This window comes from Apium graveolens, chromosome 10 (assembly GCF_009905375.1).
Source record: "Apium graveolens cultivar Ventura chromosome 10, ASM990537v1, whole genome shotgun sequence".
Lineage (NCBI taxonomy): Eukaryota > Viridiplantae > Streptophyta > Magnoliopsida > Apiales > Apiaceae > Apium > Apium graveolens.
In genome coordinates, this window is record NC_133656.1 from 240,380,071 (window position 1) to 240,396,129 (window position 16,059).

At 32.3% G+C, this 16,059-nt stretch overlaps 2 protein-coding genes across 6 annotated transcripts; one reads left to right on the forward strand and one right to left on the reverse strand.

Annotated features, from left to right (window-relative positions):
* Window positions 1-3,799: 3,799 nt before the first annotated feature.
* On the reverse strand, window positions 3,800-7,519 carry LOC141689450 (delta(12)-fatty-acid desaturase FAD2-like). The gene is made up of 2 exons (XM_074493739.1): window positions 7,365-7,519; window positions 3,800-5,108 (listed from the first exon to the last, which is right to left on the reverse strand). The coding sequence occupies exon 2, from the start codon at window positions 5,095-5,097 to the stop codon at window positions 3,946-3,948; it is 1,152 nt and encodes a 383-aa protein (XP_074349840.1). The 5' UTR covers window positions 5,098-5,108; window positions 7,365-7,519; the 3' UTR covers window positions 3,800-3,945.
* Window positions 7,520-12,249: 4,730 nt separating this feature from the next.
* LOC141689898 (uncharacterized) lies at window positions 12,250-15,212 on the forward strand. 5 transcript variants are annotated; one of them, XM_074494406.1, is made up of 4 exons: window positions 12,250-12,481; window positions 13,180-13,641; window positions 14,290-14,391; window positions 14,593-15,212. In XM_074494406.1, the coding sequence occupies exons 2-4, from the start codon at window positions 13,629-13,631 to the stop codon at window positions 14,808-14,810; spliced, it is 333 nt and encodes a 110-aa protein (XP_074350507.1). In that variant the 5' UTR covers window positions 12,250-12,481; window positions 13,180-13,628; the 3' UTR covers window positions 14,811-15,212. The 5 variants fall into 5 exon arrangements, 3 of the variants coding, with proteins under 3 accessions (XP_074350507.1, XP_074350508.1, XP_074350509.1); XM_074494407.1 differs by having other exon boundaries at window positions 12,255-12,481; window positions 13,180-13,651; window positions 14,634-15,212; XM_074494408.1 differs by having other exon boundaries at window positions 12,267-12,481; window positions 14,634-15,212.
* Window positions 15,213-16,059: the final 847 nt, after the last annotated feature.

Here is a 16,059-nt window from a genome sequence, read left to right on the forward strand (position 1 = left end):
GCAAAAATAGCAGGCACATCAGACTTATGTTGTAGTAAATGAACCCAGGTATAACGACTGTAATCATCAACAATTGTTAAGAATTGATTACAATTAGAATGAGTTTTGACTTTGTACGGACCCCATACATCAATGTGTAAAAGCTCTAATACAGCACTAGTTTTAATACTGCTATGAGAAGAAGGCAGTCTGCATTGTCTAGCAAGAGGGCAGATTGAACAAATAAGCTGATCTTTACAACTTTTAATATCACAGTCAGGTTGTATGATCTTCAATTGTGAGAAAGGTAAATGCCCCATTCGTGTATGCCAAAGCTTGGCCTGATCAATTGCAGAGGAACAACTGGTAAATGCAGCTGAAAGAGAAGAAATGCAAGAAGAAGACTGTAGAGAATCAGCAGTGTAGAGTCCTGAGTTTAGTCTACCAAGAGCAATTTGTTGTCTGTTCTGAGAAAGGTCCTGGACATAACAATCTTCATCAGAAAAAACTAAACTGCATTGTAAATCCTTGCACAGTCGATGGACTGAAATCAACTTGAATTGAAAGTCAGGAGCATGAAGAACATTATGCAGAATAATGTGATCATTCAAGGGAACTGTTCCTCTATTCAATACCGAAATCTTACTACCATTTGGAATGGTAATGAAAGTAGGTTCAGAAACTGGTTTAATATCCATAAATTTGGTAATATTAGGGCATATGTGGTCAGTAGAAGTACTCATTAGACAAATATTACCTGCAAGCAAAGCATGAGGTTCAACGTCTGAATTTACTGCAGAGTTCTGTTGATTAGTAATCAGACTTAAGAGATGATTGTATTGTTCCATTGAGATGAGAGGAGAATTATTGTTTGCACCCTGATTAACAGCATTAGGAACTTCTGGAACATCTAGAACATCTGATGTAGTTACACAAGATACCATTGCTTTCTTCTCCTTGAATCCTTTGAAACCAGGTGGGAAGCCATGTATTTTAAAGCACCTGTCAATGTTGTGTCCCTGTATCTTACAGTGTGTGCAAAAATAATTAGCACCAGGTTTCTGTGGTTTCTTAAAACCAGAAGTAGAGTTACCAGCATTAGCCCAAGAATTTCCAGTATTAGGCCTGAAACTCTGACTTCCTGGATATGATCTCTGAAAATTTGCATTATTAAAAGAAGGTCTCTGAAACTTCTTTTCTGCAAAGAAAGCCATGTTATCAGTCTGAATAGACAATTGGGAGATATCCTTATGATTCTCTTCCTGAGCTACTAAACGATAAGCTTGTGAGAGAGAAGGAAGTGGCTGCATCATCATGATATGTGCCCTGACAGCAGAGTACTTGTCATTCAGCTTCATCAGGAATTGCAACAAACGCTGCTCTTGTAGTTTCTGTTGAAATTTTTGACCTAAGTCACAAGTACACTTTGTACAGAGACAAACAGGCAGTGAAGATATGTCATCAATGCTATCCCATAGAGTTTTAATCTTTGTGTAGTATTCTGACACAGATTGAGAGCCTTGAGAGATTTCAGCCAATTTCAGTTCTAAAGAATACAATTCAGTAATAGAAGGACATCCAAATCTATCCTCTAAGTCCTTCCAGATTGCTCTGGCACTCTTCAAGAACAACACACTCCGAGTTATAGTTTCATCAAGATTGAATAATAACCAAGAAGTGACCAAGGAATTACATCTTTCCCAAACAACAAACTCAGCAGAAGATGAATCTGGTATAATGATTGTTCCATTAACGAATCCTAGCTTGTTTTTAGCAGAAAGTGTGAACATCATAGAACGTTTCCAGTTATTGTAATTGATTCCATTGAATTTCACCGAAACCCGAAGGATGAATGTAGTAAACGCTTGAAGAATCATGATTTGTAACCGTATTATTATATTCAGTATCGTTTTGTGTAGACATTGTGTTATTACTCAAGAAATCACAGATCTGAAATCAGAATCACTGTACATTCAGGAAATACTTTGTAATGCTTAATCAGACTGAAATACTAGTGTTAATTTGCAGAAAACACTTAGAAAAACATGAATCTCTTAACAATTTGTAGTATAATCAGAACGAGATCAGAAATCGAGAATCGATTATGAACAAGAAACTAAGATTCAGAGAAACGATATCGAAAAAAAAAACAGAAACTCAGAGAAATTAAAGCTAGTCGTACAGCTTTAATTGGAGAAACAAAATATGAATTTTAGTTCGGAGAAGATAACACCTTGAATGATGAATCAGCGGTGTAACAATGGCGAATCGACGACGAAACTATCGGCGAAACCACAAACTGATGTTGATATAACGATGAGATGAACTTTGAGTAAAGATCTATCAATTCTTCAATAGAATCCGTATAATCTGCTCTGATACCATATTAACTTTGCAATTCTAGATCAGGATATGAAGAAATGTAAAAGTAGAAGAAGAGATTAGGTCACCATTTTTACAAGTGTGTGAAACAGATTACAACCATAAGAATTTAACTAACTCTCATGTTCTACTTTCTATGATTATATACTACTCATTACCTTCTCTATTTTACCCCTATACTGTACAATTTTGTTGCATTACTATAAATAGGATGTCAGCTAATGACAGCTAAGCTTGTCAACTAATCATAATCAGGAGGGTGAGTATGCTGAGTTTGTCTTACTGAAGTAGTACAATTTGGACCCAAAGCTATATCTGCAATACAATACTCATCATCCAGATCAACTATATCATTTCTCTTATTTTAATTATTTTGATACTAAATTAGTCTCCAGGCCGATACCAGGTTAATCTCTAATTTATTTAAAATGAATGTGTTAATTTTAAAAAACAATAAACTAAATATTAAAGAAAATATTAAATATTAATATTTTTATAACATGGAAAAATATTTTCTGGTTGAATAAATGTTATATAAAAATTTTGTTACCAACTTTACTTAAAAATTTACAATATTGTGAATTAGTAAAAAAATAAGTAATTAAAATTAGAGAGGATTAAAAATGGGGAAGAGAGAGAATAAATGGAGATTAGTGAGTGAGAAATAGAGGATGAGAATTAATGAAGAGAGAGAAATAGAGTATAAGAAAGAGAAGATTTTAAAATAATATAAAAAAATGAGATTAAATGAGAAATTGACATATAAGCAAATATGATATCATCTTTGAATTATAACATGATAGTAAAGTAGGGTACATGTCACGGGTGTCCCCGAAGGCATGCCTATAAGCTTGTTTTTTGCCAAAAGGCATTGATAAATGGCATGACATTTATCAATTAAATATAATAAAATTTAATAAATAATTATTATACTAATATACAGGAACTTTAATATAAAATTAAAGTCAGTTGACAGTAACAACCAAATACCATCATAATACTCATTTACATTAGTAAATTTTTAGATATTAAAATATATATAAATATTTTAAAATTATATTTGTTATTTCTGAATATTTCTAATATTAAAATAATTATTAAAAAAAATAGTAAAAAGGCATGCCGAATCATGAAAAGGCATGCATGGCTAACTGACGTCATGCTGGTCTTGACATGCCCGTGCCGCTGTGACACCTTATAGTAAAGATGATATCAACTATATTATGTTTTAGTATAGCTTAGATCAGAGGGATGACGGTTACTCTGTAACAATGCAAAATATGTGCCTTGTTTTTAAAATCTGATGGCATGGCCAAGATTCATTCAGTCCTCAAACTTTACATTTAGAAGGGGGAAAGGGGAGTTCATGCACTACACTAACAAGCAAGGAGATAACAATAACCAAAACTGATTTCACAACTCAAGCAGTTTGCGATAATTCATCTTAACAAAGTTATTCATCTTAAATTAGGAGGTTCGTAATACAAAGCAACAAATACAAGCTAAAACGCCATGATATGGGGAAGTACAAATTGATCTAGTGATACTCTCAACTTTCCCTATAGCATTTTCTTCAACATCAACTTAAAGCTTGTTGTTGTACCAGAAGACACCTTTATTCTTGCCGCTCTCGTCAGGCTCGACGTACATACATTCCTTTGCTTCCCTCCACATAGCCTTGAAAACCGGAGTCTCGTCAAGCCTATAATAATCTCCTAGTATTGGCCTGATCACCTTTGTGGCCTCCATTGCGTGATAATGTGGCATTGTCGAGAACAAATGGTGGGCCACGTGAGTGTCGGTGATGTTATGCATAACCTTGTTTAAAATTCCATAATCCCTGTCAACTGTTGCCAAGGCACCCCTTAACCAGTCCCACTCGGATGAATTGTAGTGTGGCAATGCAGGGTGAGTGTGCTGCAAAAATGTTATGAGAACAAGAAATCCATTTACGACTAGTAAAGGACCTCCATAAACACATAATACCCAAGCAAGACCTTTTGCTGCAGCCAGGCGGTATAAACCGTACGTCACAGCCAGAACGCCAGCATCCGAAACAAGAATTTGAGCACGTTCACGGTCTGAGTAAATGGGGCTCTGTGGATCATAGTGGCATGCAAACCTTTCATAATGTCTTCCTGAAACATTAAACAAAAGGTACAACGGCCAACCTAGAGTAAGTGTAACTAGAAGTGTTAGGACTCTGCCAGGTGGGTTGTTAAGGTACTTGGCAAAAGATCTGAGCTCGGACTTGTGTTTGGGGACAAAGACTTCATCACGCTCAAGGGAACCGGTATTAGAATGGTGGCGACGATGACTATACTTCCAGGAAAAGTATGGGACAAGGAGAGATGAGTGGAGGACAAGGCCAACAGTGTCATCAAGCCACTGATATTTGCTGAAGGCGTGATGGCCACATTCATGGGCTATGACCCAAACTCCAGTTAAGAAACAGCCTTGAACGAAACCATAAATTGCCCAAGCCACATAAGAGAAAGGATGCGGTAGGAGTTGGATGTAATTGGTGGCAATGTAGTAAAGGATGGAGGCAATTGTCAGGTCATAGACAACATAAGAGAAAGAATGTAGAACAGAACGCTGAAAACAATGTGGAGGTATGGCCTTTTTGATGTCTCCAACAGTAAACGGAGGTTTCGAGACTGGAACTCGTTCAAGAACTTCCTCTTGTGACTTCTTATCCTTAGAGTCAACTGGCATCCGACCACCTGCACCCATTTTCAGATGTCCTGCAGAAAATATCATAATAGTGAGCATAATTACTTTGCTCAAATTGTAAAAACTAAATGGAAGAAGACACATGAGCAGCTAATAAAATATCTAGTACCTATGCTCCAAGGAAACTGTTTTACATGTAGCCACTTGCACAACTAAATTTATATTGTATTATTAAGAATTCATATGTACTAAAAGCAAGAATTATTGCAAAGTATCCTGAACAGCTCAAATACCATGGCATCTCAAGAAGAAGATTCATTTATTCAGACCAGCAGAAGTGTAAGAAAAAGGAACCTGGTTCAGATTGAGAGTTTATCTCTAATGTGTAATGGATCTCAATAAAAACGAATCCTCAATAGTTTGATAATTATATAATACACTTCATGAATAGAAACAAGTGGGTGAGGTTAAAGTGTTAAACAAAGAGCTCACACAATAGCCAATATTCAACATGAGAAGGCGACTATTTAAATGACACAGGTATGACAAATATATAATACACTTCGTGAATATAAATAATATTTCAACATAGAGAAGTTCATAAAGATATCTTAGTATACACATCTGGAAAAAAATACTATAATTTTGGTCTCCTTTGTGAAACAACCAAACCCAAAACAAGTGGATACAAGTAAATACAAAAATATCTAATAAGGACAAAGGAAGTTGACTAGTTAATCACGATTGATTGGAAATATATCCGCTTACTGGCCTTGTTTCTTATGTTTATATAATTTTAGAATTATTTTCTAAAAACGACTATTCTCAGTACATGCATCCAGTTTTCCAAAATGGACGACTCATCTATTAAGCAATTAAACACTATTCTAATACCAGATCATAAAACTGTTACCGACCTTTATCTGATCCTAACTTCAGCTATGTAGCACGAGTAACCTCGATGCCAGTTTCGTATTTGATGCATTAAAATAAATAACTAATTCTACACTCTAATGTACTAAAGTATACCCTGATGAGAAATGATTCATTTTGCTGATTGGCATATTATCACCAAAACAAAAAAGATGTAAAAGTGATCCCGGAGATGACATATAATCCTACTGAAATAAATTTTGTTATAGTATGAGAATTTAGTGAATAAGTAGCAAGCTTATTATCCCAGCTCACTACAAAACGATAGGATCCCTTTTTTGCGTCCCCATGTCCCCTCTTATGAACAATTTAATTAGAAAGAAATAATAGAGTGAGTTTATAGGAAAGGGGAACTTTGATATCCTTTTAAAAATCGCGGTGTAGAATACTAAGAAGCTGCGAGGAAATAATAGTAGTGTTCCTAATGGTATTGTCAGGACATTACAGTGAAAGAGATGCCAGGTACAATAATTCGCATAAAAAAAAAGATTCCCATGTGACATGCTACAATCAAGCAGAAATTAAAATTAATAATTATGCTATACTGTCCAAATTAACTTTTAATCCTTTCCCTCACATGACCAAAGGACTAAAAAAAGCCAAACCAACAGGAGCCTGTGTGCTAAACTTTAAACAACCACATAATTAATAGTATTGGAATAAGATAGGCATAACAAAAAGACCAAGTGGGTAGGTTGCTCTTGATGTAAACATTTTTCTACAATTATTTTTAGGAACACAAACTTAATATAGATCTCTAATAAATCCATACAAATTTTACAGGAAATAACTAATAAAACTGATTTGCTTGATCTCACTATACCCATAAATGACTTTAGAAACACACATATGAAGTAAAAGAAGACATAAATACACTAAAAACATGAACTTAAATCTTAATGCATGTACATACATTTACATAAGTGACAGAACAATACATACCAAACAGTAAGAACCAGGTAAAATAAGTTTCTAGTGATGCATGTACAAAATAAGCAAATTTCAGATCCAGCCAAAAGGCTTAACAACAACAAAGATCACATTTTCAGGTCAATTATTTTAAAACAAACAAAAAAAATCTCATTTTTACCAATTAAAAACACACCATTGATCTATATCATTTTCAGTGTATTAAGATTGATTGAAAATCAAACTTGTAAAGTTTAAAGCTTCATTTTTTCTTTGCTAATTAAAGTTCAAAGCTTGCATAAAATCATAAAAATCAAGAAAGAATGAATAAAAAGCAAAATCTAAAAAACCCATCATCAGAAACATGTAAAGAAGATACATTTGAAAGAAAAGATGATAACTTTGAATCAAAATTATGTAAAAGAATCAACAAAACATAGATAGATTTATGTATATATGTAAAATAAAAATGAACGTGAAGGTACCTGAGAATGAAAAGGGAAATGGAGGCGGCTCACCGGGGGGATTGAAAATCGTGTGTATTCTATTCAGAAGGTGGAGTCTGAATAGCCGGCTTGGCTTTTGGATGTGTGTATAGTATGTGTCCTATATACTCCTGCCTCGTGAGCTCATGTTGCAAGTGGCACTTAGCGTTCCTGCCGAGACCGTGAGCCGGTTCGCCTCGGTTTTTTGATAAATCCGGAACCGGACTTATGTATTTTCGATTTTAAAAATTGAATCCTCAATTTTTCGTTAAAATAAACTTTTATAATTATTAATTAAATATATTTATATGGATATTGTACTTAAGTTTCTCGAATATTGCCTTAAAAAATTTACAGATAAATTTTAATTTTGAATAATATAAGTGATTTTAATATAAAAATTATAAATTTTAGTGATCGTATTCTCAAGTTTTTAAAAGTAACAAAAATAAGTAATTATAAATGTAAATTTTACATATTTTACCTCAAAAAATTTCATTCTATTTTTGTGATAAAAGCATAGTTGTGAAAATCGGTAATCGGTTTAAATCGGGGATTAATCGGAACAAAAATAGGATATATTTTAATATTTTAATAATATTTAATATATTTACCTTATTTATTATGAAATATATAATTCAAAAATAATTTATCTCAATCGAATTTCAAAAAATAGATCGGCCAAATATTTTTTAAAGATTAATCGAGAATTAATCGAGATTTTTTTAAAAATCGTGGATTTTTAGAATACTGGATAAAAATATTTTTAAGTCCCCGTCATTTTCTTTATTCCCTTATAAAAACTCGGAAGTAAGTCGTTAATGAAGGGGACCTTGACCAACTTAGATTGAGACTTGAGATTGTGCTATACATTTTGTTAGGTGGTGTAAATGTGTAATCATATGGTCCAGGTATTATTCTTTTTCATTTATTAAACTTTTTCTTTTCTAAAATTTGGATAAATAAATATCTTGCGTACAGTTTGATATTTTTTATATTTCCAGGATTGTTATATCCAGGCTAACACACAATAATTTGCGTATTAAGTAAACAATTATTCAGCATTATTTCTTTATGTATGGTACACTATATAATATTATCAAAAAAAAATTAACATTTATCATTTGACTTTTCTACTTATATTTCTAATGTTCTTATCACATAGTTAAAATTTTTATTTACAATTTTCTTTACATACATTATAATTTTGTTCATATATTTTTATACTTAAAATAAAATTTTGGAAAAAATACTTTAAGTATACATTACAATAATTTAAACTAAATGCCGCAAAATTTAACGTCATCAAATACATGAAAACAGAAGAGCAGTAATACATCATATTAGAGCTTTCAAATGATTGGCCTGGTCTCGTTTCGTATCGTGTACTTTCGTGCTTTATGTCATAAATATCTAATCTAAATATGAATTGTTAAGAATTTGTTCTGTTTCGTGTTCGTGCATATTTCGTGTAATTTATAATTAATAATAAAAATAATAATTGAAAAATATATAATATATATCTAATTATTAAACTTTTACGAGTCAAGTCTTAAATCAATAAGTCATAACGAGTCAAGTGCAGTCAAGTCTTGTGAAATTTAAATTTAAATATATTATTTTTGTAAAATTTATATATAAAAAAATATTTTAAGGTATATATTCATATATTTTGATATAAATATTTAAATATTTATTTATTTCGTATACTTACGTTTCGTGTCGTGTAGCCAAAGTTAAATTCAAAACAGACACTAAATTCATCAATATATTTTCGTATTCATGTATCGAATTTTTTTTTTTTTTTTGCCAGAAAAAAAAAAAATTCGATATATGAATACAATCCATAATTTTCGTGTTATATACGAAATTACCGGCCAGAAAATCATACAGCTGAGTCTTAAATAATACACGCCATTGTTTAATTTTTTTGCTAAATACAATACACGTCATCGTTTCTTAGGAGAGCTATCTTTTGAGTTGCGTCTGAATACGAAGACCATGCTATTTGGCATTTGCATAAGCTGATTAAAGTCTCGTATAAGCCAAAGGTTCATATTTAGCAAATAATTTTTACGTCTCTTTTTTCCGGCAGGCTGAAAATTTATTTTTTAAAAGATGAAATATAAGAGTAATTTTAGCGGTGTAAAAAAAATTCATTTTTTTAAAAAATAAGATATTAATTTTTGATTGGTTAACTATTTATTATTGTACCGAATTTCATGTTTATTAATACGAAATCTGCCGATTAAAACTTTTAATATGTATTTTTACGTATAGCACTAGTTGTGCATATGTTGTGTACTTGATGATTTAATAAACAAAACATCTAAGTTTTTTTTACTTAGTGAAATAATGTAGCACTCGACGGATAAGAATTATAGTCCCGACGGATAACTCATTATAGTCCCGACGGATGTTAACTTATTATCCATCGAGTGAGTAGTTTATGTAATAATAAGTCTGTAGCACAGTTATATATGCACCTTTGATCTGCACTACTGGAGGAGGGAGACAATTTCGGGGGGATAGGTACGCTTTTCGAAATGAAATTTAAATGAATTAAAATATTACTAACAATTTAAAAGAGATAGTAGGTGCAATATATGTACAGTATTTGAGCAAAAAGAATTCAGATTAATATAAAGAGAATAAGGATGGATCTTAACATAAAACTTAGCAAAATTTCATAATGTAATAGTTGATTTGGGTGTATTATATTTTTTATTTATTTAGTTATTTTTCTAATTTTAAAGTCATATAAAATATATGTTAAGTAAATATTTAATAATCAATATTAAAATTATTTGTTTACATGTAATTATGTTTATCTTAGAAAAACTATCATAAGTTTAACCTTGAAATCTTTATTCTCTTAATAATAATTGTCATTTTAGTTACTTAAATTATGGCCACGCGTATGATTATAAAATTTTAATGTTTGTACGGTTTTACGATGTCTCATATTGATAACAAAAATTATACTCCTTTCATCTCATTTTAATGGTGTATTTTGTAAAAAAAATATCTCCTAAAATATTTATCGTTTTCTCTAACTTATTCAAATTTTATAATTTAAGTATTGACTAAATTAAGTCACAAAACCCTTCTCAAAAATATCATTGCCTAGAAATTTAAAATGCATATTATTTAATAATTTTTGTGTGTGCATATATATATATGTATATACTTACTAATCTTTTGAAGTATGTGTAATTAATATAATGTATAAAAATTAAGTTATACTCTCTATTTTTTAATATATGACATTTGATTTTTTTACACACATATTTAGGAGGATTGACCACAGGGTTAAAATTATTATTTTTAAGTTTTTTTTTAATAAAAAATAGGAAATCAAAATTTTTATTCACAAAAACAAAATTCGAATTTTTTTTTAACTATATGGTCAAACCTCGTAAGCTTGTGTGCCAGAAAGTCAAAGATCATATATTAAAAAACAGAGAAAGTATTGTTGTGTGAAAACGAGAAAAAAGATATTGCATTATATATTTCTTAATATATATGAAATTTGTAAAATGGGTTATTAAAATGGAACGAATGGAATATAAAAGAATGAAAATTAAATTGAGTCCAAATTAAAGAGAAAAATAATACCAAAATCAAAATTTTGATTCATTGTAAAATGATCGCTTAATGGCCCAGCGGATCATACATGGGCCATGAGTAAATCTTGTGCATTCAAGGCATTTAAAAAACAAAAGATTTATTGGTGAAAGCAATGAATGAGCTGGATTGAATGCTCCTTTTCAACCCATTTATTGTGAACCGTGGATTATGGGGCCTTTTTGGGCTTGTGCTAGGTTTGTAGGACAAACGGCCCACCTGTAAACCGACAAAATCTGGGCAGGCACATGCGTTATGAGAAATTCTTTAAAAGTTAGGTTAGCTCAGCGTTACGGATTTCGGAAATCGGAACTATTCGGTTGAGTTACCGATTTACGATTTATCGGATGATTTTTAAAAAATCGGATGATTAATCGGAGATTTATCGGAAATCGGTCAAATCAGACAAATATTTTTGACCGATTTTTGAGCTCGGCGATTTTTGAAAAATCGGCCGATTTCTATAACAGAGGGTTAGCCACAAAAATGAGAAGCAAGTAGTGTAGTGATATTTTATACGACTCCCCTCCGACCCTACAAACGTTTCCTCTTTGTGTTTGACACGTTTGCCAATGCATACTTTTGATTGTTAATATCTTTAATTTCGTATTAGTATTAAATATAAAAATTTTATTGTATTAAAGTACTCATAAATACGAATCCAACAATATATGACTATGTTTGATCTTATAGATTAGTCATAAATTAGTAGTTAATCGCTTACCATAAATAGTATAAAAAGTCAATATAGCAAATACATTTCGGGACGGAGGGAGTACTTAGTAGTATAAAATATACAAAAAAATTGATTTTTTTCCTTCTAAAATACAAATTCCCAGCGAACTTAATCGCTGAACAAAAAATAAACATTTGTTTTACGAAAAGTAAGAAATTAATTTATGAAATTATGTTTTTTTAGGCATAGGGATGTAATTAAGTCCGAGCGAGCCGTATTTAGTTGGATTTAGTTGAGTCGAGTAAAACCGGTTCTTTTAATTAATTAAGTCTAATTTGTTATCTAAACTTAACTCGTTTAATTTGATAAAGCGAATCGAATTTACTCATTTAATTTTATATTTACTCGAGTCTAAAACGTTATCCAAACATGACTCGTTTAATTTCACGAATCAAATCGAGCAACATACCCTTTAAATGAGAGTCCAGCACAACCTCTATTTTTTTAGTTTTTCTTGTATCATTTCTGGCAACGTGTCAAAAGTAGAGAACACTTTTAATGAGAGTCTGCCACGTACCCTGAACATCACACGTGGCAAAACATCTCCCTGCAACAGTACACTCGATAACGAGTTCTTGAAGCTCATATTCATTTACAAATCCTCCAAACTTACGATTACTACATAAATACTTTGTTCACATATATGATGCACGGTGGAAAAGGTGTAGTGGGTTCGGTTTTGGAAGCGGCAGCAAACGTTGCCGCTTCCGCCAAATCTGGCTTGGACAAAACTAAGGCCGTTGTTGAAGAGAAGGCATGCGTACATCTTACTTTGCTTTGATCACGCTACATGTTTGGTTAGGCTGTATTTAGATCTTTATTGTGTTTTATAAGTAGTGTCCAATATTTTTTGTACTTCGTAATTCTTTTTTCGCCATTACATAGATGAGTCCTGGTCTTGACAATAGATTGTTAGCAACCATGTAACCGCTCTTTTTCGTGTTTTATATGTAGTGTCCAATTTTTTTTTACTTGTAATTCTTTTTTTTTCATTTTGGCGATTACATAAATGGGTCTCGGCCTTGACAATAGATTGTTGCAACCATCTAACCACTCTTTCTTGTGTTTTATAAGTAGTGTCCAGTTTTTTTTATACTTATAATTCTTTTTTTTTCATTTTGGAAACTACATAAATGAGTCTCAATCTTGACGATAGATTGTTTCAACCATTTGACCGCTCTTTTTTGTGTTTTATAAGTTGTGTCCAATTTTTTTTTGTACTTGTAATTCTTTTTTTCATTTTGGTGATAATACAAATAGGTCCCAATCTTGACAATAGATTGTTGCAACCATCTAACTGCTTTAACTTTTTTTTTTTTTTTGTGAATTTAGGGGTCACGTTAACTATCCACGCTTAATGCACCTTATCTGGAATTTTTTGATTTTGAAAATTATAGCGTGTTGTTGCATAGCTTCCTATTTGCAATTTTTTAACTAAGTGAGATGTTACAGGTAGAGAGAATTTCAACTAAAGATGAAGCGGAGAAAGACATAGCTACTCTTAGAAAGGAAGAGAGAATAGATTTAGCCGAGCGCCGAAAACATAAAGCATATGCTCAGAACGCTGCAGCTGCTGCTGCTAGTCCACACTTCACTGATGGTGGCGAGTTTATTACAACAGTTAGTGAACCAGCAGCGATATTATCTAGTAACCCTGATCTCGGGACTGCTCCTGTCTCGGCTGCTACTAGTGTTGTCAAGTCCAATCTGAATCATCCCGGGATGCCTGCACAAGTGGCTCGACACATTGAGACTGTCGAGTCTGATCCGAACTATCCCGGGATGCCTGCACAAGTGGCTCAACACATTGAGACTGTCGATTCTAATCCGACTTGAACGGAAGTGGTTGGACCTGGTGGAGGTGCAGTAGGATCCCGGAATGATACCACATATATGCATTGATGGATGGCTATGGTTTGTGTTTGTATGATAACTTGTACTTCCCTCTGTTTTTTAATATATGACGTTTGACTTTCTGACACACACGTTTAGGAGGTTTGACCATATAATTAAAATAATTTTTTTCTGAAAATTCTTTTTTGTGACAAAGTTTTGATCTCATATTTTTATTCAAAACAAGAATTTCTTAAAAATAATAATTATAGTTATGTAATCAACCCTCCTAAATATATGGGCCAAATAATCAAACGTCATATATTTAAAAAACAGAGGGAATAGTTTGTGAACTAATTACATTACGTATTTAGAATGTGTAATGTGAATTATGTACCCTTTCAGCGAGTTTTGTTGCTTCTTAAGAATCATTTTTATGAAAAAAAACGGAAATAGAACTTAATCGGTGAAGGTACATTTAAAATAGAATGGTTATGCATATGCCAGATTTAGGAACAAGGATTAGAGGCTAACCATGTTTTGCGAGTAAAGTGAAGGATAACACAATTTTAGCCGTTCCAGAGCAACCCAAATATATTATATCAGCATCAATACATCCCATTTATACCACATTATTTCGTACAAGGAGTCAAGAATCATTCTCTTTCTGTTTCTTCTCTTTGAACTTTTACGTAATTTGATCTTCATAGTTTGCATCTTATAATGCAGAGCGCAAAGAATGTCGCGGCTTCTGCCAAAGAAACCGCTGCCAATGTTGCTGCCACTGCTGTGGCCGGAAAGGAGAAGGCCAAGGCCACCGTTCAAGAAAAGGTATATTTAAAATTTTATCCCCCTTTTTCACGAGTTAATATGCACTCATGTTTTCCAGGAACGGATCCGGGGACACGTGATCTCCCTCGTATTCTCTCTCCATTTAAATTGTTTCAACAAAAATTTGAAAAAATGAGGGTATTATAGAAAAATTCCTAGATCCGTTCCTGATTTGTTGATAGTTAGAACTAAAACATGCAGGATTGAGGAATGAATTGTGGGTGTTATTATCCGATGGACAGGCTGAAAAAGCAAGGGCCCATGGTCCGGAGGAGAAAAATCTCGCCACAGCGATGAAACACGAGAGGAAGAAGGAAGCGGAACAGCATAAGCAAGATAAAATCGAATACAATGCTGCAAGCAAAAACGCAGCCAAGGAGGCTGCACAACACAAGAAAGAGAAGGGTGGAGCTATCTAACAGGATGGAACCAGGGATCCTGTCAAGCAATTCAAGACACTGGTAGTTAGTTTGATCTATATATTTGCATTCTTTAGTTTCACTTTCCATTACCCTTTTTCCCCATGTTTTATTTCCTTGAACTGTAACATTACAAAATATAGTCCTTACCAGGTTAGCCATCTTCAGAGGTTGCACACCTTAAACCTATCATATACTCGTCTGTCCCACTGGTTTCTTTACATACCGGTATAAAGAAACTCGATCTTAGTCTTTATACCTCGATCTTAGTCGTAGTAATCTTAGTATGCGTCAAAGTTGAAAGTTTTCGAGTTCTACAAGCAGAAAGCATAAATTTGTCGATTCAAGCCGCGTACTTTGTAAAACATATGTTTGAAAGAGCTACGACAGGGACTTTATTCACGTTCCCAAGCCTTGCAGAGTTGCAACTATCTAAAGCTTCACAATTTTTTCCAAAACTGATTATAAACAATTAAAATGGGCCAAATTTAAAAGATTCAAATGGGCGTAGACCTAAATATGGGCTTTCTTCAATAAGTATTTCGTAACTTTAACAACGGGCCCATAAAATTAAGGGCTTGTTTGGCCACTGCTATACAATGATTTATAAACCCGCAACTATTTATTTACAATCCAATTTATAAGTCGAATGTTATTAACGATATATTTTTTCTCAACTTATTTTTATTTTTCATTTTTTTACTAAATTTAATTTTTTTAAAAGTAAAATTCTAAATGTTAGTCTAATCTAAAATTCACAAATTAGGATAATTATATTTTAAAAAATATTTTTTAATTTATTTAAGTAAAACAATTTTGACCTATAAGCAAAATTATCCAAACACTTATATAACTTATAATAATTCATCTACTACTTGTAAGTCAATTACATTAAGCGATCACTGTTCTAAAAATCCCCGATTAATCCTTAAAAAATATTTGGCCGATCTATTTTTTGAAATCCGATTAATATTTATAAATTATTTTTGAATTATATATTTTATAATAAATAAGGTAAATATATTAAATATTATTAAAATATTTAAATATATCCGATTTTTGTTCCGATTAATCCCTCCGATTAATCCCCGATTTGCCGATTAATCCCTAATCGGTACCTAAACCGATTAGTGCCGATTACCGATTTTTACAACCATGTAAGCGATAAGTTACTTATTTCAAGATTTTGGCATGTTTTTAAACAGGGGGCATAAATGTAAATTCGGGGAAAGAACCAAAACCTCCCAAC